Raw genomic sequence first — 23,666 nt, 5'->3', positions numbered from 1 at the left:
GTGGCCAAATATGGCAGCAACTTGGGATGACAACACACGGAGGACAACTAGAGATAAAAGCCATAATAGTTGAAAATTAGATTTTTCTATTTATTGCTTTTATATTGTGTTGTGTGTGCATGTTAGTTTACAAGTTTAGTAGGCTAGCATAGTTAAAATTCCTCATTAATAAATAACTAAGTGGGAGAGGGATTTTTAAGTAAATCCCATGGTCTCCATTACTGGTTTGTAAGTGATGCAAACAAGCTTGCGCGTTGGCTCTGAGTGCCTTCCTCCATAACGGATGAGCTTGTTTGCAGATCACTAGAACAGACTTCCATTTTTGGATGACTATAGGAAGTTAATTAAGAGCGTGTGATCTTCCCCAACGGAAGGGGCATAATCTTATTAATGGACTTAGTGTCAAGTAATGGTATACACTTAGACACATCTAATAGTATCCTCCCCATCGGAGTCACTGCTATTATTTGTGTGACCAAATGAAACCAACTATTAATTTGTTATAAAACTAGGTTGACAAGATAATAAATTTAAAGGGTTAAAACCCCTCTTACAAATGATTGATTTTGTATACGTCTGCACTAACGTGGCATACAAAATTAACGGTGTTTGAGATAATTTTATTTGTCATAAAGTTACGTTGACAAGATAGTTAATGGGTAAAACCCTCCTCTTACAAATGTTGATTTTGTATACGTCCACAATAACGTGGCATGCAAAATTCACGGTGTTTTGAGGTGTTGGTAAATTTAAATAGTATTGTTAGAGGAATCAATATTATTTTAAATTTAGAGTCTTGACCAAATATTTGATTAAAGATAGACCAACTATTAATTTTATTCGTCATAAAGTAAGGTTGACGAGATAATAAAATTAAATGATAAAATTTTCTCTTTGAATTTGTATACGTCCACACTAACGTGGCATACAAAATTCATGGGGATTTTTAAGGAGTTGGTCTTAACCAAATATTTTTGTGATTCTTAGGATGATGGTCAATCCCTAGCTGATATACTTTAGGATAGACTTAGTGGTCCCAATAATAATTGATTAGAAATAGGATTTGGACATTAAGGTAGACTGTCCTCTTAGAACTAAGAACAATTTAGGTGTATTTAATTCATTAGTTGAAACATGTTTAGTGGTGTTATCTACCAGAACCTGGAGTGTAGATACAGATGCCATTAATCATGTTCGCAATTCATTGCAGGGTTCCAGGAAACCCGGCAACTAAATGAAAATTAAAACACTGTCTACATGGGCACTATTGTAAAAATGGTAGCTGTTGCAGTGGGAGATGTTTATATTTTGATAAGAATAAAACATGGATTTTTGAGTAATTGTCTTTACGCACCAAGTTTAGAAAGAACTAGTTTTTAGTTTCTAAACTATTCAAAGAACTTGATATTCTGCCTCTTTTAATAACAAAGTTGTTATTAAGAAAAAGAGGGAAAGAGTGTAGTTCTGGTACGTTGGTTGGCAATTTATAAATCCAATAACTCTCACGATGCAACAAATGGAAATTAGTAACACATCTTCTAACTTTAAGAGAAAGTAGCCTTCGAAAATAAACCAATTATATCTTTGGCTTCTAAGGCTAGGTTATATTAACTTGAGTAGGATTCATTGGTAGCTGATGAACTTTTGGGTTCATTAGTAGTGGAAATCTTTCCAACCTACGAGTCTTACTTGGAAGGAAAAATAACCAAGAAGCTTTTAAGTCTAAGGGGTATGGAGTCAAAGATATATTGGAATTGGTTCATTCTGATTTGTGTGATCCTATGAGCATCCAGGCAAGAGGTTGTTTCAAATATTTCATCTATTTTATAGACAACTATTTGAGATACGGATATATTTACTTGATATGCCGCAAGTCTAAGTGCTTTGATTAGTTCAAAGAGTACGAGACTGATGTGGAGAAACGACAAAGTAAAAGTATCAAGACACTACGGTAAGATCGTAGTGGCAAGTACCTCTTGGGAGAATTTAGGAGTCATTTATCAGAAGTAGGGATTCAATCCAAACTAACTGCACCTGGTACACTCCAACAAAATGGTGTAGAAAAAGGAAGGTATAGGACTCTTATGGAAATAAGTAGATTGATGAGTTATTAAGAATATTATCAAAATCATTTTAAGGATATACTCTGGAAACGGGAGTGAATATAGTACCTTCTAAAGTCAGAACTCTCTACTCATATAGAATTGTTGAATAGGCGTAAGCCTATTTCGAAGCATATTCGGATTCGGGTAGTCCAGCACATATGCAGAAGAGAGACAATGATAAGTTGGACAGGAATTCACTTGTGTGTGGGTTATCCTAGTAAAATGAAAGTAGGTTTATAGTCTTAAAAATCAGAAGGTCATTGTTAGCATCAATGACCGATTTTTAGAAAAAGACTATGTAATAAACCATGTGCCCATAAGAAAATTTGTTCTTAAGGAAATAATAAAAAGGCATGTCTAATCTAGTACCAACTGTACAAGATGAGATACCACAAGGAAACTGCAACACATATCACAAATGATACACAATTGCAGAAAGTGTCTTGTCGTAGTGGGAGGGTTGTTAGGCAACCTAAAAAGATTCAAGTTTTGGGAGAGTTTTTTGGACTCGATCCCTGGAGGACATGAACCTGATCTCCGGACATATGACAAAACACTCCAAGATAAAGATGCAACATCTTGGCAAAGAGTAATGAATAACAGAATTAGAATACATGTATTCTAATAAAATCTGGAAGCTTGTAGAACCACCAAATGGTGTAAAAGCCTTTGGGTGTAAAAAGGTCTATAATAGGAAAAGAGGGATAGAAAGGAAGGTAGTAACTTTCAAAGCAAGGCTTGATGAAAAAGGAAACTTTTTCACTGGTAGCCATGCTTAAGTCTATCCGGATTCTTTTATCTATTTGGCAAGTGGATGTCAAGACAGCATTCCTTAATGGAAGTCTTGATGAAAGCATCCATATAAAGCAACCAGAAGGGTTCATTGCAAAGGGCTAAGAGCATCTTGTGTGCAAACTCAATCAGTCTATGGATTGAGGCAAAGCTTCAAGATCTTGGAACATCCGGTTTATCAAAGTAATCCAGACCTATGGATTTATTGAGTAAACGGATAAGTCTTGTGTATACAAAAGGTGTGATGGAAACGTGGTGGTATTTCTTGTACTATACGTAGATAACATTTTTGGTAGTTAGAAACAATATCAAAATGTTGTCAGAAGTAAGGGTATGGTTGTCCAAATAATTTGATATAAAGGACTTGAGAGAATGTTTATATTTTTTAGATCAAAGTGATAAGGGATCGAAAGAAAAAATATATTTTACTTATCCCAAGCTTTATACATCGGAAAATCCTTGCTCGTTTTAAGCATGCAAAACTCCTCGAAAGGTTTCTTACCTTTTAAGCATGGAGTGTCTTTATCTAAAGAGATGTCTCCGATGACATCAAAGGAGATTGAGGACATGTAGGCAGTTCTTTATGCTTCGGCAGTTAGACAACCTAATGTATGCTATGCACGAGATCAGAAATCTATTTTGCCAAGGGCATAGTTAGCAGATATCAAAGTAACCCTAGACAAGGACATTGGACTGCAGTAAAGCATATATTAAAGTACCTTAGAGGCACTAGAGATTATATGCTAGCTTACAAGGCAGTTAATTTGGTCCCTGTTGGTTACACAGATTTTGACTTCCAATCGGATAGGGACAATAATAAGTCGACCTCGGGGTTTTGTGTTTACTTTAGGAGGAAAAGTCATAACTATGGAAGAGTGATAAGCATAGATGTTTTTCTGGACTCCACCATAGAAGCTGAGTATATGGTAAGCCTCTGGAGGTAGCCATAAAAGCTGAATGACTTAATTACCTCAAGATAGACTTAGATATAATTTCTAGTTTGTCCAAAGATTATTACAATTTATTGTAATAATGGTGCAGTAACAAACTTGAAAAAACCATGAGTCTATAAGGCAAGTAAACACAATAGAGCGCAAGTACTACCCAATACGAGAAATTGTATAACGAGGAGAAGTTGTTGCCGCCTAGATTGCATCAGGTGATGATCTATAGATCCTTTCACTAAGGTCCTTAAGGCAAGAGCTTTTGATGGGCATGATGAAGGGTTGGGAATCAGATGTATGGTAGCAGATATGACAGCTTAGTCTTTTAGTATAAGTGGGAGATTGTTAGGATGCATACTAAAAGCCTAGCTTTTGGTATAAACATTTATCTAGAAATAAGAATCACATTGGTCAAATGTCTACATTTATGATAAATGTAGTTGTTCAAATAATTTATATTGTAGATAACATGGTGTGTGGTGTCACACACAGAGGATCATGTTATCAGTACCTTATAAATTATAAACAGAAGCTCACGACCAAAATGGAAAGGAACAAACCATTGTAAGGTCGTAGTGTAATTAGGAATTAGTTTATCTTAACTATATAATTATACTAGTACACTTAGAGTGTATTGAGTAGGACCATTAGAGGTTGTTTCTTTTATACTGACTTTATAAAGAAACAAAGACCTCAGTTATTATGGAAGTGTGTGCTCTTAATCCTAATATAATAACAAGCACATATATTTGATATTTATTTCTTTAATTTATCAATGGGTGAGATTTAGTTCGATGAATCAATAAGCCCGATAAGTTGGGAAATGATATCACTTATAGTGTGTGTTGTTGATTATAGAAGGAAACTGTGTCCTAGAGATACTAGGTTGATAATGTCCCCAAGAGGAGCTCATAAGGATTGTCATGTTAAACCCTGCAGGTGGACTTAGTCCGACATGATGATAAGGTTGAGTGGTACTACTCTTGGATTAAGATATTAATTAAATGAGTTGTCAGTAACTCACTTAATTAGTGGGCATTCGACATCTTAAACACAGGGAGACTAACACACTCATAATAAGAAGGAGCCCAAAAATGTAATTTGGGATTGGTGCGGTAGTTCAATAATAGTTCTCTAGTGGAATGAATTATTATTGATAAAATTAAGTTGTGTGTTCGGGGCGAACACGGGATGCTTAATTTTATCGGGAGACCAAAACCAATTCCTCCTCTCGGTCCCTATCGTAGCCTCTTATTTATATAGTACTATACCCACCTATACCCACCTTCTATACCCAACAATAGGGGGCCGGCCAAGCTAGCTTGGGAACCAAGCTAGGGCCGGCGTGGCCGGCCCTAGCTTGAACCCAAGCTAGTGGGGGCCAGCCAAATTAAATTAAAAAGGAATTTTAATTTTAATTTTTATTATGTGGAAGAAATAATTTATTAAAGAGAATTAAAATTAAAATATCTCTCTTATAAAAGATCTACAAAAGATTAAAGAAAGAGATTAGATCTCTTTCCTTATTTGTAGATTGGTGAGATATTTTATTTTCTCTTTAAAATTATCCACATGTTGATAAAATTAAAATTATAGAAATTTCCTTTTATCAACCATGAAGAGATTTTTGAAGAGAAATTTTATTTTTTTAAAATTTCCGGAAACAAATTAGGAAGTTTTAATTTGTTGATTAAAACTTGTCTAATTTATTCCCTCTTGATGTGGCCGGCCATTAGAGTTTAATTGGGGAAATTTTATTTTATTTTTCTCAATTAAATCATGTAACGCCCCGGCCCGGGCCGAACCAGGAACGACACCAGAATTACCTATCGGTTTGATGACTAGCTCCACAGACCACCGGAGGTCCTTTCAGCGTGCTTTGTCCTCACTCGCACGCACCCTGGAAAACTTCCCAGGAGGTCACCCATCCTCAGATTTCTCCAAGTCAAGCACGCTTAACTTTGGAGTTCTTTGAGTTTGGGCTTCCGAAAAGGAAGGTGCACCTTGGTGATATGGATAGTACCATCTAACCTTTAAGCCATACTTAACCAGAATCTTTAGAACCGGGGTATTACAATCACCCCCACTTAAAGACACAACGTCCTCGTTGTGTAACCACGAATCACACCACAGACAAATCCCAGAATCTCCCTTGCTAGGTGGTGCCCTGGGTGCTCCTGCCACAGGCGCACTCACGGTCGCAAGGTTGCTCTGATACCATCTGTAATGACCCGACCCGGGCGGCCCCACCCGGACCGAACCAGGAACGACACCAGAATTACTTATCGGTTTGATGACTAGCTCCACAGACCACCAGAGGCCCTTTCAGCGTGCTTTGTTCTCACTCGCACGCACCCTGGAAAACTTCCCAGGAGGTCACCCATCCTCAGATTTCTCCAAGCCAAGCACGCTTAACTTTGGAGTTCTTAAGTTTGGGCTTCCGAAAAGGAAGGTGCACCTTGGTGATATGGATAGTACCATCTAACCTTTTAAGTCATATTTAACCAGAATCTCAGAATCGGGGTATTACAATCACCCCCACTTAAAGACACAACGTCCTCGTTGTGTAACCACAAATCACATCACAAACAAATCCCAGAATCTCCCTCGCTAGGTGGTGCCCTGGGTGCTCCTACCACAGGCGCACTCACGGTCGCAAGGCCGCTCTGATACCATCTGTAACGCCCCGGCCCGGGCCGAACCAGGAACGACACCAGAATTACCTATCGGTTTGATGACTAGCTCCACAGACCACCGGAGGTCCTTTCAGCGTGCTTTGTCCTCACTCGCACGCACCCTGGAAAACTTCCCAGGAGGTCACCCATCCTCAGATTTCTCCAAGTCAAGCACGCTTAACTTTGGAGTTCTTTGAGTTTGGGCTTCCGAAAAGGAAGGTGCACCTTGGTGATATGGATAGTACCATCTAACCTTTAAGCCATACTTAACCAGAATCTTTAGAACCGGGGTATTACTATGCATATCCAATGACAATATCATAAAAGATAAGTCAAGAGGTACCCGCCTTCATACGCAGGTCGTATCAACCGTCCTCAACAAATCCAAGAGATCGCATCCAACTCAAATCCTACAAATACAGGGTATTCAACAAACTAAGGATTTATAATCAACATATCAACTATAAATCCCTCTAATCTGATCCAACCCTTTCCTTCACATCAAATTAAATTCCAAGAACACATAAACTAATGATCCACTTATCCAATCAAGTTCACTACCATCCAATACTAAGCATCATGAATCAACCTAAAAACTTACCCGAATTCAAATGGGTTGTTGATAGCTCACCATCAAAGGATGACTTTAGATCGGAAGGTTGGCCGAAGCCATGGATCGTCCACGAACAGCATAGCTAGAGCTGCAATGGCTAACAACACCTACAAAGATTCCAAAACAAGTCATTCCTTGAAATCCTCATTCCACATCAATTGAAATCAAAGCTGAATACCAACAATTCCAAACTTGTATCCCACAAACTCTGTTACCTCACTGGCACAACACTTGGCACCTTCTCCAGCAGTGATGAATCCATCCAACAACCAATTCATCTCAAATCATGTCAAGGAAATTAAGGAAATTTTATTGTAATTAAATTTCCTAATTTGCCTAGGCCAAGGAATATAAAAGAAGGGGTAGGGGCGCCTTCATGAGACACAACCTCTATTATTTTCTCTCCCTCTTTTGTTCCTTGGTGTGGCCGGCCATCCTTTCCCTCTCTTCCTCTTGTGGTGGCCGAACCCCTCTCTTTCCTTGGAGCTCTTGTGGTGGTCGGATACTACTTGGAGAAGAAGAAGAAGAAGAAGGAGAGGAAGCTAGCATCTCTTGGAGCTTGGTTGGTGTTTTGATCTTCTTCCTTGGTGAAGCTTCTTGATTGTGGCCGAACCTAGCTAGGAGGAGAAGAAGGTGGTTGGTGGTTTCTCATCTCAGAAGATCGTTGTCCACACAACGTCCGAGGTTAGAAGAGGAATACGATAGAAGATCAAGAGGTCTTTCTAGAAGGTATAACTAGTAGTTTTTCCTTTTCCGCATCATACTAGTTATTTATGGAAATAATACCAAATGCAAGAGGCATACGATTTTAGTGTTTCGAATTTGTTTTCGATATAGTGTTCTTTTATTTTTCTTTTCCTTGTGATTTGATTGTTCTTTTCGGTTAACCTAAAGTTATTTTAGGAAATTAAATATTAGCTTTCTATAAAAGGTTTTGTCTAGTCGGTGGTGGTTGCTCCCATATCCAAGAAGGTCATGTGCCTCGCCACGTCAGTACTGGAAACCGATTATGGAAATTAATATTTAATGGAATTAATAACTTAAGGTTATTTGGATCGAACGTGTTAAGTTCCGCAGGAGATCCAAGTCAAAACCTAAAAGAACAAATAGATTAAGTTTTGGATCAAACGTGTTAAGTTCCGCAGGCGATCCAAAATTTAATTTAAAAGAACACATGGTAGCTAGGAAAAGGTTCAGACCTTTGTACAAAATTTTTGTACAGTGGAACCTCTAGGTTTTCCGAGTAGCAACCAACATCAAGATTACATTACAAGCTAAATTACATTACGCCTAATCAAACGTAGCCTTAGCTATATGAAAAAATATATATTCAGTCAAAAAATTATTTAGTACATTTACATAATATTAAAAATGACATGAATCTATAGGAACTAATTTTATCTTCTAAGCTCCCTAGGTCCATTAATCGGCTTCAAAGTATTTTTTTTTCTAAGTACCAAGGTTTGCAACGAATTTCAAAATTCATTGCAAATTTGCCATGAATCCAAAAATTCGTTGAAAATGTTTGCAACGAATTATGAAATTCGTCAAAAATGTTTGCAACGAATTCTGAAATTTGTTGCAAATTTGCAATGAATCCAAAAATTCATTGCAAATGTCTGCAACGAATTCTGAAATTCGTTGCAATTTTGCAACGAATTCTAAATTCGTTGCAAACTTGGATTATATATGTCTCAAGCCAGTTGATGGACCTAGAGAGCTCAGATTTAGATGAAATCAGTTTCTGTGTGTTCGTCTATTTGTCCTAATTATATAAATGTCATCAAATATTTTTTTTACCTAAAACATTTTTTCAATGATTTTTTGATCACCTATCTATATGAAAATATAATTCTATTTAAAAAAAATCACACGTCCAAATTTATTGGGTCAAATTGATTTTTGAAGATATGAATATAATCAGAAGAACAATACACATAAATAGAAACTAATTTTGTGTCCTTCCGAGTTCTCTGACATTAATTTGTAACTCTAACAAGTACAACTAATTCAATTTGCTTGCTAATTATAACACGTTCAACTTCATTTGAAATTCATCTATTTCACTTAGCTATATGAAAAAATATATATTCAGTCATCAAATTATTTGAGGATATTTACATAATCTTGACAATGACACGAATTAGGAACTTATTTCATATCATTCCAATTTCCCTAGGTCCATTAATCAGCTTGAGAGTATTTTTTTCCAAGTACCAAGGTTTGCAACGAATTTCAAAATTCGTTGCAAACTTGGATTATATATGTCTCAAGACGGTTGATAGACCTAAAGAGCTCGGATTTAGATGAAATCAGTTCTTGTGTGTTCGTCTTTTTGTCCTAATTATATTAATATTTTCTAATATTTATTTACCCAATATATTTTTTTAGTGATTTTTTGATCACCTATGTGTATGAAAAATATAATTCAGTTTTAAAAAAAATCATACCAAGGTTTTCAATGAATTTCAGAATTTGTTGCAAATTTGCCACGAATCCAAAAATTCATTGCAAATGTTTGCAACGAATTCTGAAATTCGTTGCAAATGTTTGCAACGAATTCTGAAATTTGTTGCAAATTTGCAATGAATCCAAAAATTCATTGCAAATGTGTGCAACGAATTCTGAAATTTGTTGCAAATTTGCAACGAATTCAAAATTCATAGCAAACTTGGATTGTATATTTCTTAAGCTGGTTGATGGACCTAGAGAGCTTGGATTTGGATGAAATCAGTTCTTATGTGTTCGTCTATTTGTCCTAATTATATAAATGTCCTCAAATATTTTTTTTACCTAATATATTTTTTTCAATGATTTTTTGATCACCTATGTGTACGAAAAATATAATTCAGTTTAAAAAAATAACACGTCCAAATCTGTTGGGTCAAATTGATTTTTGAAGATATGAATATAATCAGAAGAATAATACGGATAAATAGAAACTAATTTTGTGTCATTCCGAGTTCTCTGACATTAATTTGTAACTCTAACAAGTACAACTAATTCAATTTACTTGCTTCATTTGAAATCCATCTATTTCACTTAGCTATATGAAAAAATATATATTCAGTCATCAAATTATTTGAGGATATTTACATAATCTTGAGAATGACATGAATTCATAAGAACTTATTTCATATCATTCCGAGCTCCCTAGGTACATTAATTGGTTTGAGAGTATTTACATAATCTTGCAAATCTTTGCAACAAATTCTGAAATTCGTTGCAAATGTTTGCAATGAACTCTGAAATTCGTTGCAAATTTGCAACAAATCTAGAAATTAATTGCAAATGTTTGCAACAAATTCTGAAATTTGTTGTAAACTTGGATTACATAGGTCTTATGCCGGTTGATGGACGTAGAGAGCTCAAATTTGGATGAAATCAGTTCCTGTGTGTTCGTCTATTTGTCCTAATTATATAGATATCCTCAAATATTTTTTTACCTAATATATTTTATTCAATGATTTTTTGATCACCTATGTGTATGAAAAATATAATTCAATTTTAAAAAGTCACACGCCCAAATCTATTGGGTCAAATTGATTTTTGAAAACATGAATATAATCAGAAGAATAATACGGATACACAGAAACTAATTTTGTATCATTCCAAATTCTATGACATTAATTTGTAACTCTAATAAATACAACTAATTCAATTTGTTTGCTAATTATAACACGTTCAACTTCATTTGAAATCCATCTATTTCACTTAGCTATATGAGAAAATATACATTCGGTCATCAAATTATTTGAAAATATTTACATAATCTTGAGAATGACACGAATTCATAGGAATTTATTTCATATCATTCCGAGCTCCCTAGGTCCATTAATCGGCTTCGGAGTATTTTTTTTCCAAGTACCAAGGTTTGCAACGAATTTCATAATTCGTTGCAAACTTGGATTACATATGTCTCAAACCAGTTGATAGGCCTAGGGAGCTCGGATTTAGATGAAATCAGTTCATATGTGTTCGTCTATTTGTCCTAATTATATAAATATCCTCAAATATTATTTTTACCTAATATATTTTTTTAAGTGATTTTTTATCACCTATGTATATGAAAAATATAATTCGGTTAAAAAAAATCATACACCCAAATCTATTGGGTCAAATTGATTTTTGAAGAGATGGATATAATCAGGAGAACAATACGGATATATAGAAACTAATTTTGTGTCATTCTGAGCTCTCTGATATTAATTTGTAACTCTAACAAGTACAACTAATTTAATTTGCTTGCTAATTGGAACCCATTAAACTTCATTTGAAATCCATCTATTTCACTTAGTTATATGAAAAAATATATATTCAGTTAAAAAATTATTTGAGTACATTTATATAATCTTTAAAATGACACGAATCCAAATGAACTTGTTTTATCTCGTTCCAAGCTCCCTATGTCCAGTAATCAGCTTCGGAGTATTTTTTTTTCTAAGTACCAATGTTTGCAACGAATTTCAGAATTCTTTGTAAATTTGCAACGAATCCAAAAATTCGTTGCAAATTTGCAACAAATTCTAAATTCATTGCAAACTTGGAATATATACGTCTCAAGCCGGTTGCTGAACCTACAGAGCTTGGATTTGGATGTAACCAGTTCCTGTGTGTTCATCTATTTGTCCTAATTATGTAAATGTCCTCAAATATTTTTTTACCTAATATATTTTTTCAATGATTTTTTGATCTCCTATGTGTATGAAAAATATAGTTCAGTTTTAAAAAATCACATATCCAAATCTATTGGGTTAAATTGATTTTTGAAGACATGAATATAATCAGAAGAACAATACGGATACACAGAAACTAATTTTGTATCATTCTGAATTCTATGACATTAATGTGTAACTCTAATAAGTACAACTAATTCAATTTGCTTGCTAATTATAACACATTCAACTTCATTTGAAATCCGTCTATTTCACTTAGCTATATGAAATAATATATATTCAGTGTTCAAATTATTTGAGGATATTTATATAATCTTGAGAATAACATGAATCATAAGAACTTGTTTCATCTCATTCCAAGCTCCCTAGGTCTATTAATCAACTTCGGAGTATTTTTTTTTTCTAAGTACCAAGGTTTGCAACGAATTTCAGAATTTGTTACAAATTTGCAACGAATCCAGAAATTCGTTGCAAACTTGGATTATATATGTCTCAAGTCAGTTGATGGATCTAGAGAGCTCAAATTTAGATGAAATCAATTCCTATGTGTTCGTCTATTTGTCCTAATTATATAAATATTCTCAAATATTTTTTTTACTTAATATATTTTTTCAGTGATTTTTTGATCACCTATGTGTACGAAAAATATAATTCATTTTAAAAAATTCTCACGTCCAAATCTATTGGGTCAAATTGATTTTTGAATACATGGATATAATCAAGAAAACAATACGGATACATAGAAACTAATTTGTATCATTCTAAATTATCTGACATTAATTTGTAACTCTAACAAATACAACTAATTCAATTTGCTTGCTAATTATAACACGCCCAACTTCATTTGAAATTCATCTATTTCACATAGCTATATGAAAAAAATTTATATTCAGTCATCAAATTATTGGAGGACATTTTCAAAATCTTGAAAATGACATGAATTCATAGGAACTTGTTTCATCTCATTCCAAACTCTCTAGGTCTATTAATCGGCTTCGAAGTATTTTTTTTTTCTAAGTACCAAGGTTTGCAATGAATTTTTGAAGACATTGATATAATCTGGAGAATAATACGAATACATAGAAACTAATTTTGTGTCATTCTAAGCTCTGCGACATTAATTTGTATCTCTAATAAGAACAACTAATTCAATTTGCTTGCTAACTCTAATACGTTCTAGCTATGAAAAAATATATATTCGGTTAAAAAATTATTTGAGGATATTTACTTATCATGAGAATGACACGAATATATAGTAACTTATTTCATCTCATTTCGAGCTCCCTAGGTCCATTAATCGGATTTGGAGTTTTTTTTTTAAGTACTAAAGTTTACAACGAATTAAAAATTTGTTGCAAATTTGCAACGAAACTCCTATTCGTCACAAATTCTTAGTGAAAATTTATATAAACAATATTTGGAACGAATTTCGAATTCGTTTCAAAATCTGCAACGAATATTGTTTTCGTTGCTAAATCTTCAACGAATAGTTTTTTGTTCTAAAATTTGTGACGAATGATTTTTTTTTCATCGCTGATTTTGCAACAAATATTTGTTTTTGTCGCTAAATTGAAACAAAATTTAGAAACAAAAATTTTTTGTTTCTGATTTGCGTTGAAATATTTCGTTGCTAATTAACAAAAATATTTATTTTTGTCGCAAAATTCATCGTAAATTTGGGACAAAATTTTTTTTGTCGCAAATCTTCATCCCTAAATGACTGGTTTTTGGTAGTGCAGCCAGCACCACGTTAGTACTGATATTTAAAGACCAACATTACATTGATGTTGATCTTTAAAGACCAGCACCAAAGCTAATTTCAAACCAACATCATGTTGATACTGTCTTTCAAGATCCGCACCATGTTGATACTGGTCTTGAAATATCAACACCAACACCTTGGTGCTAGTCTTCAAGACCAGCACCAACTGGTCTTCAAGATCAGCGCCGACACTGGTTTGAAACCAATACCAGTTGGTGTAAGTCTACTTGTTGGTGTTGGATTCAAATTAATGTTGGCATTGATCTTTAAAAATTAATACCAATGTGATGTTGACTGATACTAATTTAAAATCAGTGTTACTTTAAAGACTAGCACAACGAGTGCTGGTTTTAAATCAAAGTTAGTGCTATTCTTCAAAGATCACTACTAATATAGTGTTGGCTGATGCTAATTTGAAAATAGCGTTGGTGCTGGCACCCCTTATACATAGGAGAAAGGCTTACATGTAAAAATAAAAAAGAATTATATACGGATGAGAGCAGGAAATAAAAAAAAACTGATTAAAGACCTTCTCAGAAGATTTCGATATCGTTTCATAACTGCAATAGTTGGTCTCGTGCTATTGAAATAAAATATTTGGACAAAAAACTTTCAATTTATTCTACACCATGCAAACACTTATATATATATATATATATATATATATATATATATATATATATATATAGATTTGATATTGTGGGCGACGCGCACAGTGTGCGACTGTGCACGTCGCGCACAATATCAGCATTTTTTGTTTTTTTTTTCTTTTTTATTTTAATTTAAAAAATTCAACATTTCCTTATTTAAAATTTAATATATAAATATATCCCCTAAACATATTACAATACTCAATAAATACTTAAATTAATTTTATTTTTTTTTTTTTTTAAACCAAACACTATAACCTAATTGGAAAGCCTAAACTCTATAGGTAAAATTTTTAAAAAAAAATAGCTTTAACACTATACCCAAAGCCTGAACCCTATAAATAAAATCGTAAAGAAATTTTTTAATTATTTTTTAATTTACAAATTTTCAAAAAAAACTTAAAAAAACAAAAACACGTTGATATTGTGCGCGACGCGCACAATATCAAACCTGTATATATATATATATAGAGAGAGAGAGAGAGAGATTTGTTATGCTACGGACTATTGCCTACGGATTGCTACGAACCTTGCCATATCATTTTTTTTAAAATTTTTTAAATACAGTCTTTTCTCTTTTCCTTCGTTCTCGCACTCACCGCACAGCTTCGCCTCCTCGCGCCAGCCACCCTTGCGCCCGCCGCCGACCGGCCTGCCCACCGCCGGCGGCCTCCGGCCGCCTGGACCCACCCACACTATAGCACAGAGGTGAACCCGTCGGGGATCACGACATGATTCCGACCGCGATCACGCCAGATTCCGGACGCGATCGCGACTGGAATCCAGTGGGATCGAGGCCGGATTCCAGCCTGGCCGCGTTCGAGACCGAAATCCGGCTGCGATCGCGCTGGAATCCGGCTGCGATCGCGGCCGGATTCCAGATGCTTCACGACCGAACTCGATCGCATCAGCTTCCGACGAGTTCGCGGTCGGATTCCGGCGCGATCGCGTCTGCAGGGCTGCCGGGCCATCGACGGGGGCGGTCGGTCGACGGCGGGGCGCGAGGAGGCGCGAGGGTGACGCGCGGTGAGTTCGGCGAGAACGAAGGAAAGAGAAAATTTTTCATTAATGAAAAATAGAAAGCGGTTTTAAAAAATAATTAAAAATAGGAAGGCAGCGATAAAAAATAACCACGTGAGTTTGTCCATTCTGTAGGAAAAGGTAAGTAGGATATCAATTATATATATATATATATATATATATATATATATATATATATATTTTGCCATTTAGATTTTCAAGATTATTTTATTTAGAATTTCAAGATTAGTTTGTTTCCAAACAAATATAATAAATAAAATCTTTCTAATTTTATTCAGATTTCTTTTCTTAAAGTATTTTGAATTTTTAAATAGATAAATGTGTTATCCATAAAATATTTCAATAGACTAACGAACAGATTTAACACCTAAAACCCCAATAAGATTTGCTTTGCCGGGTAAAAGAGAATATAAATTATTTGTTCCAATAAATTATTAAATAAGTAAAATTCTGTTAATTAGGATCCTGTTAATTAAAATTATTTTTTATTGACGAGGCAACATACCATAACTATAAATAATATAGCCTTTAGCCAACAATCCCCAATTTAGAGTTTTGGCAAAGCAAAAATCATTGCCTCTTCTCTCTCCAATATGGATGATGATGCTCATGATTGGTCGTTGCTTCCTCTTGATCTTCTCAGACTTCTCGGAGAGAAGTTACAACTCCCACACCGTATTGTATTTCGTACCGTGTGTAAGTCTTGGTGCTCGGCTCTCCCTTCTGTTAGTGTTCCATACCCTTGGCTTCTTCTTCCCGCACAACAAATTGATGACTCGTGTACCTTTTTACCTTTACCTTCAGATAATGAGCATCATTCCTACTTCAAGTTTTCTCCGGTGCCTCCGCTCCATGGCATGTGTTATGCTGGATCTAATGGCAGTTGGGTTGCCATTGTTGATTTAGCTTTTCACGTTAGCCTTTTGAATCCCCTTACCTGCGCTCAAATCGATCTCCCTTCTTTGCTTCACCTTTTCCCTTGTGAATCTCTACCTAATTGTGGCGGTTACAGATTCTATAAGACAGATGGAAATTCTTACTTCCATGAATTCGAAACTTGTCGTGACTACCGCATAATGAAAGTCGTCTTCTCCTCAAATCCTACTCCCAATAATTATATGGCCATGGTTATTTGTAATGGATTTCCATGTGCCTACACTAAAGCAGGCATATCCAAGTGGATAAATCTAGACTTTTCTATGCGTGACATTATTTATTATAATAGATTATTTTATGCTCTAATGGGTCCTTCATATATTATTGCGATTGACCTAAGTGGAGATGATCCGATCAAAAGAGTTATCATTGATGATGACATTGAATTCTTCGACTCCTTACCAATCTGTAAATATCATTATCATTACTTGGCATTCTCAAGTACTGGCGAACTATTCCTAATTCTGAGACGTGCAGAATATGTTTATCTAGATCCTGATGATGATGATGATGATGATGATGATGATGATGATGATGATCCAATAAAGCATGAGACCATAGGATTGATGGTTTTCAAGTATAATTGTGAGAGTAGTTCCTATTGGGATGAAGTTAGATGTTTGGGAAACAAGTCTATTTTTGTAGGCATGAATAATGCTTATTTATTATCGATCGAAGATTTTGCTGGACTCGAAGCAAATTGTATCTACTTCACTGACACTTGGGAGGGATCAAGATGCAATGCAGATAAAGGAAGATCAAATTTAGATATTGGCGTCTTCAATTTGGAACAAAAAAAGTTTCAGCGTTATTGCTTGCCATATGAAATTACGTTACCTCCGCCAATCTGGTTCATTCCATCGATGTAACGTTATGAATGATGATCGAGATAAATGGATTAATTATTCATATTATTTAGTGTAATCTTGCTTTCGTTTTTTTTTATCAAAAAAAAACATCATAATTTAAAGTTTAGTTTATTTTTTTATAAGGACATGTCTTACCTATTACAATTATATGAATACTATTTTTTCTTTAGGTCGAGCCAGGCAGTCAGAGACTGCCGGTAGTAGACGGGCAGTCCTTGCTTGACACCATACAGTCCGTCCACTGTCAGCGGCCTCTAGCCGTCTGACTCGACTCAAAACTATAAGCTAGATGAAAAGGTGAACCCAAAAGATATTGTAGTCACTTTTGGCCAAATTTCAATCATAATCTAACATACAAATTACGAAAGGATCAGAAAGAGACTAGAAATTATGGACTAGAGGATTTGGACTTCAAATTCCATACTACGAAACGAGTGACTTAACTTTTATAATATTTCAGATTCGTGTACTTGGATGGAATTAGCTTTTATAATTTTAACAAAATCTTTAAATACTAGAACATTTGAATTTCTTCAAAAACCTCACGCAATTCAAATCTTACATAATATTACTATATATACTTTGTTGTATCTCGACAAAATCCGTCTGTTTGGCAATTCAATTAATCGCTAATGGGCCACAGGCCCAAAAGGACAAAATCAAAGTTCAATAAATAATTAATCAATTAATAATTATCCGTTAAATTCAAAAGAATGATAATTGTGTTCCTCTCATTTTTATTGTGTGCCGGTCATGAAAGTTGTCCTTCTTCATTCCAAAAGTATTTGAATCACTCTTATAAATACATTCTCGTATTGAAATGATTATACAAATTCAAGAATGAAGACAAAAAATCCTCCACCCCTCTATAATGATTATGGAGGAATTCTATGCCTGCCTTGTTTGAAAGAGGATCCTCCAACGAAAATATATTTTTCAAAAAAAAATCTCAAATTGCATAATGGAGATCGTCATGAAAGGCAAAAACACCTTTTAAGTGTGGAAAATGCGGCAATGTCTTTGAAACCGAAGCCGAACGAGACATACACCTAGCAGAAGAACACTAAAAGGTACATTCTATATTAGTTTTTCTAAGTTTCAATTAATAGTTATTTATTGATTATTTAATTAATTAATTTTTAAAAATTTTATTATAGGAATGAAATGGAGAACGATCTTCAATTTACTTGAAAGTTTTCATTTAGATGGCCTATGAAGTACCTATCAATATTTTTATTTTGAGTCGTGTGTTAAGTAGATGTTAAAAATTATATATGTTACTTAAGTGCTGATTAAGTGTAAGCGTCCTCTATTTAAGTGAGAGCCATCTGGTGCAAGTGCACAAAGATGTTACTAATTAAGTTTTTTCTTTACCTTGTGACAATGATGATTGTTTCTACTTAAGTTTTCTCTTAAATCTCTACTTCATGGCATGTGTTATGCTAATTTTATTGTCGGTTGATTGAATCCTCTCATTGGTGCTTAAATCTATGGGTATTTGAACACTTGAAGCGATTGTAAGTCAACATTTTATATCACCAGTAACTTACAATACAAAGACCAGGGAAAGTATAATTCGTCAAAATTAATCCCAACGCATAAAATGAGAGTTTACATTGACTACACTAAAATGTAAACTAACCAGCACATTTGTTCAGACCATATCCAAGAGATTCATTTTGAGTGAGGCAACATAAGATGGAGCAAAAAGTTAGCTAAATTGCCTAAGAGTAATAATAGACAGATATCAAAAGACAGAGAGTTAAAACATCATACAAAAATCTCATATTTTAACAAATTAGACAATAATCACCAAATATGAGATTCGCAAATGATACAATATGTCGAAGGGGAAAAAGGTGAAAGCAAAGTACCAGATTCACAATGAAGTCTAGTCACAACCAGCAGGTAGCATGCACTCATCACCATTGATCTCCAAGCATGCTGTGGAAGGAATAATTGCAAGAGCATCCACGGGAGACACTAACAGAACAAAGATGGAAGTGTAAGAAATAATTAACTAGAAGAGAAGTAAATTAGTAAAATGTGTCCTACCTTCTGTTTCATTTCCTATCCAATCTCGTGAACATATCAAGCATTCTATAATCGTTGCATCTGTTGAACTTCAATATTGATTTAGAGTTCTTGCTTCACTATCTAATGGAACGACTGAAATAGGAATGCCCATAATATCACGGCCAATCATAGAAAGCACAGGATATTTAGCAGCATTATATTTCCACCATGCTAGGATATCAAAATTGTCTTCGGAACCTTTTGAGGGACGCACAGCCTCTTCCAAGTACATATCCAGATCTGATCTTGCTGGATGACCGGAGGATGTCTCTTTAAGATACCGATCCAATCCACGCTGTGTATCAGACAATGTGATGCGAGAAGTCTTGCAGTCTCCACCATGTACATATTCACTCCCATTGTAGCCATTAGTGTTCCCAGCATAAAAGGCTTGAAGTTTTGAAGAATTAGCAGTGGTCTACATACTCGTTATATAGATTTATAAAGCTGTCACGAACATTGTCAATCCTTGTCTTAGCTTCAAATCCCCAGTGGGACGGGGATTGGGATATCTTCCTTGATGAGGACCAGGAAGCAGCTAACGAGGCCATGGACAAGGAGCTCACAGGCCGTGGCAAATGAGATGAGACGCTCCTTGTGAGGTACATATTTGAAGCTTCAATCCTATGTTTATGGTTCCTAATATGATGATCTTGCTTGTTTCTGAGCACGACTGCGTTACTTTAGCTAAGTGTGAATTGCTGCTTGTTAGAATAAAATGATGCTTGGGAAACTGCTGCTAGGAAGTGAAGAAAAACAGTGTCAAAAAAAATTGTATGGACTTTGGTGTGTCGTGTGTTTTTACAAATTACCAGTTTCTTTTCCTAGAATAATTGTGCAAATCTTTATTGGCAGTGAAGCCTTGGATCATCACCGATGCATGCAATAACGTAGGATTCAAACGCTTGAAATCACTGCATTTGCTTTTCAGAATCTGATTCTGAAATTGACTGCTAGTTCTGTTAGCTGTGTATGACATGGTTAACAAAATCTCTCTTAAGCCTTGTTTTCAGAGTCCAAAACATGGTTATGGAAGGAGAGATTAATGAACTCGAAGATTATACACATCCTAATAGGTTAATTAGAACAAGTTACACCATAAATTTGATTACAACAAACGCAGAGATATAAGAGTATGAAACCGTCCAAACAAGAAATACAACAAGAGTTGCATAAAGCCCCAGGGACTGATAGCAAATACTCATCTCAAACCCAGCAATCAAGTTCTGCATCACCAAGAATGCAATGTATTAGCTACAACTATGCAGCCAAGCTGCTAAAAGACAACTAGATTCTCTAGAATAATCTTAAAAGGAATAGTTATGCTTGACTGATATTTAGAGATTTTGATTGTCAACCCAGAGTGTGAAAGAGTAGATGAAGAGTCCACCAAGGGCAAAACCATTAAGCTAATGATCCTTTATGATTCATTCTTGAGTTTGTCTTTGAAGGATCGTCCCTTGCAGACAACTATTTTTTCCAAAGTTAGCACCATACAATTTGTTAAGTACAATCAGTGTCTTATATCTGAAGCACTTATCCTGTATTTTCCTTCATACAGTATCTATATGGTTCATAAAAAAATTGTTAATCATTATTAGTATCTCGCCTTGAACTATCTCTTAGGCTAATATGGCATCTCAGCTTATCTGAAAAGAATAAGAATTTTGACAATTGCAAACATGCTAATGTATAATATTTTCACAAACTAGGATACCTTGTTTAGTAGCAAGAATAATATTCTGAAGCTAACTTCAATTACTGTACAGAAAATTTGCTTAATTTTAACCAGAAAAGGAAGATAAATCATATTATAACTGATACATAAATTAAACAAGAAGTAGCTTCAAAATGGGTGTCAACACAGAATAGATTTGTTAGTTTTTTCAGCAAGCTTCATTCAGCCGGTGAACTTTAAATGAAACATTTTAATCAACCATCCTACAAGATACCTAAGTCATACATATGTTGATTAACTATTTCTTTTGCTATATTTGGTTGTCTACCCAACTAGTACGAGAACAAAATAACCTTAAGCCACATCATAACTATCATATCTATTTGCTCTCAATTGGAACAAATGTGCTAAAACTTAGTCATAGGTTCTAGTATCCAGACATCCTAAGCTTTCATCTTCGCCCTCACTCATCAGCTAACTTATTTGCTACAAAAATGTAATGCATATACTACTGATGGAGAATGGCTTGAATCAGACCAGAAGCTGATAATTGTGGACACTTGTCAATATTAAGTTCATCCTAGACAAGAGCAAATGGCCGTAGCTGAACAACTTTCTTACCCCAACACAACAAACAGAGATCTACCTGAAAAGTTGACATTCTACTGAGAAGGTAGAAGATCTTCGAACTAAGCATTTACCTCATTTAATCACCAAGAACCTGCAAAGACATCAAGCAAGCCACAACAACTCCACCATGATGTACGACTAATGATGATGACCGGAGGAGGCAGAGTAAGATACATGTATCAAGTCATTCACTAAGCAGCACACTAATTGACTTAGATGAATTAGCGCAATAAAAGTTAGAACTTCAGCACCTCAGCTGTAGGCAGAGTCTCATCTCTGCCACCAGAGCAGCGGTCTCCATGACTCTCATTGAGTTGTTTAGCCATCTCATCTGCATCCGGAAGCAGCACTACTTTCACTTGGACTTCAGCCAAAGCAATCTCATCAACTTGCCTCTCCTCTTCAGCCAAAACAACAATCTTTTCAACAGGCATAGCAGATTCATCAACAGCTTCCTCATGTTCCTCCTGATATTTAGTATCTTCGACAATGGAATCCTTGGATTTAGGAAATGACTCTGTGGTAGAGCTGAATGTCGCTTCCTTCACAACGATAGAAAACTCCTTTTCTTCGTCGTTCTGGGCCAAGACCGCTCCTTCCGTTGAGCCATCAAAGGCAACGAGTTCAGAACCTGAGAACTCTTTGGCAGGTCGAGAACAATGGTCTTCCCGAGGGGAAGAAGACGCGGAGGAAGAAGACGCGGTAGATCCGCCATCATGCCCCTTGATCTTCTAAGGTAGAGGCGGCGCCCTGCCGTCGTGATTACCATTATCTGAAGATGCACGGACATAAAAGAGGTTCACATAAGAAAACAACTGTTAGAACGGAGGAGAAAGAAGAAGAATTAACCTTTAGCAAGAAGATCGGCAGTGGCGACGGCCGTCTTCTTACGCTTGGCCGACTTTCTCTTCTTCGGAATGAGGAAGGGAGTTCTGGATGAAGGATTTCGACCAGTACAACCAATCTACTCTTCTTCTTCTTTTCTTCTTCTTCCTCCTCCTCATCGTCGCTGAATTCAAAAGTTCGACCCTTTATCGAAAACTGCCGGTGAAAATCAAAACTTTAGCCGACAGAAACAATAAAGTGAGGCAGAATAGGAAAATGGGGGATCTGGGGAGATTGAAATAGGGAGATTCAGAAGCGATGGGTGGTAGATTTAAGTAGAGGAGGAGGAGGAGGGATGAGGAGGAAGCAGATCGGCAGCAGATGTCCCATTAGAACTGCAACCAGGCCCGGGTAAGGCTTAGCCTAGGGCCTAATTTTATTGTGCTATTGATTAATTAATTAAGACATTGAAGAAATTAAATTAGTATATTAATATTAATTAATTATAAATATCTTACTAATTTATTAATGACATCATCAATTAATTCATTATCATTCTACTGCTATTTATACTTTACCCCTATCCTTATTTTCTCATTAATTTCATTATTAATTTCTTTTCATAATTTTATATTTTATATAAAATTCTATTATGCCTTAAATATAATTTATTTTTTAATTGCTTGTTGATCCTATCCGAGAGTCGAGTCGACAGACGTTGGGGACGTGACGCTCTTTGCTGGCTTCACGTAAGCTCCGGGATGACGTAGACCTCCGATGAGAACCTGTAATAAAGCCGAGCCGGGAAGGGGTTTCCGGCGATGGTCCTCCGACGCTTAAGTCAGGCACCGGCGAGAAGAAATCGAAGCAGAGTAATGAGACTGTAGCTACAGTAAATGATGTTGCATACCTCCGTCGAAATCTGGGAGTCCTTATATAGGATCCCCGAGAGGTGCGTGCACGCTTCTCGAGACGTGAACGCTCCTCAAAGCATACCTCGGTATGGACGTGTCAGAAAAGCATGTATGACGTCATACCTTAATCGTCCGAACATATATCTGACATGACAGTGGAAGCTTCCACCGTACGATTTTCTGTTTGATCCTGTCGCCGACCATGCTGCTTGTCGACGACGCTTGTCTCGAGGAAGATATCGCCAGCTACTCCTTTTGTCGGTTGCGGGCCGAGCGGGAGAGCCGCTCGGCCAACCAGCTGCTCGGGCGATATAGTAGCCGGGCCGAGCGGACGCTCCACTCGGTCATCCTTTTTCCCACGCTTGGGAACTTGTGAGCGTCGGAAGCTCGACCATTGCCGAGCTGTCATAGCGCCGGTTCGAGCGCTGTCCGTGCCGATCGGCCAGTTATAGGTGTTGATCGGTTGAACTCCTGTCGTTG

General features: G+C 35.8%; 1 protein-coding gene and 1 long non-coding RNA gene across 3 annotated transcripts; one reads left to right on the top strand and one right to left on the bottom strand.

The window, feature by feature from the left end:
* The first annotated feature begins 14,948 nt into the window (after nucleotides 1-14,948).
* LOC121999650 (putative F-box protein At5g38270) lies at nucleotides 14,949-17,063 on the top strand. The gene is made up of 2 exons (XM_042554301.1): nucleotides 14,949-15,243; nucleotides 16,063-17,063. The coding sequence occupies exons 1-2, from the start codon at nucleotides 14,949-14,951 to the stop codon at nucleotides 17,061-17,063; spliced, it is 1,296 nt and encodes a 431-aa protein (XP_042410235.1).
* A 1,710-nt stretch (nucleotides 17,064-18,773) lies between these two features.
* Nucleotides 18,774-22,683, bottom strand: LOC122002185. Of its 2 annotated transcripts, XR_006117598.1 has the most exons (5): nucleotides 22,297-22,683; nucleotides 21,519-22,219; nucleotides 19,952-20,365; nucleotides 19,119-19,875; nucleotides 18,774-19,046 (listed from the first exon to the last, which is right to left on the bottom strand). It is a non-coding gene; the product is annotated as an uncharacterized LOC122002185 (long non-coding RNA). The 2 variants fall into 2 exon arrangements; XR_006117597.1 differs by having other exon boundaries at nucleotides 19,952-22,219.
* Between the last annotated feature and the right edge of the window lie 983 nt (nucleotides 22,684-23,666).

This window comes from Zingiber officinale, chromosome 7A (assembly GCF_018446385.1).
Source record: "Zingiber officinale cultivar Zhangliang chromosome 7A, Zo_v1.1, whole genome shotgun sequence".
Taxonomy (NCBI): Eukaryota; Viridiplantae; Streptophyta; class Magnoliopsida; order Zingiberales; family Zingiberaceae; genus Zingiber; species Zingiber officinale.
This window is presented reverse-complemented; position numbering and strand designations above follow the sequence as displayed.

What these genes read in the sequence shown, in the direction of transcription:
- LOC121999650 (XM_042554301.1), top strand. Translation starts at nt 14,949, where the DNA reads ATGATTCCGACCGCGATCACGCCAGATTCCGGACGCGATCGCGACTGG. An exon ending in AGGCGCGAGGGTGACGCGCG is followed by an intron (nt 15,244 to 16,062) that starts GTGAGTTCGGCG and finishes CTTTACCTTCAG; the next exon opens with ATAATGAGCATCATTCCTAC.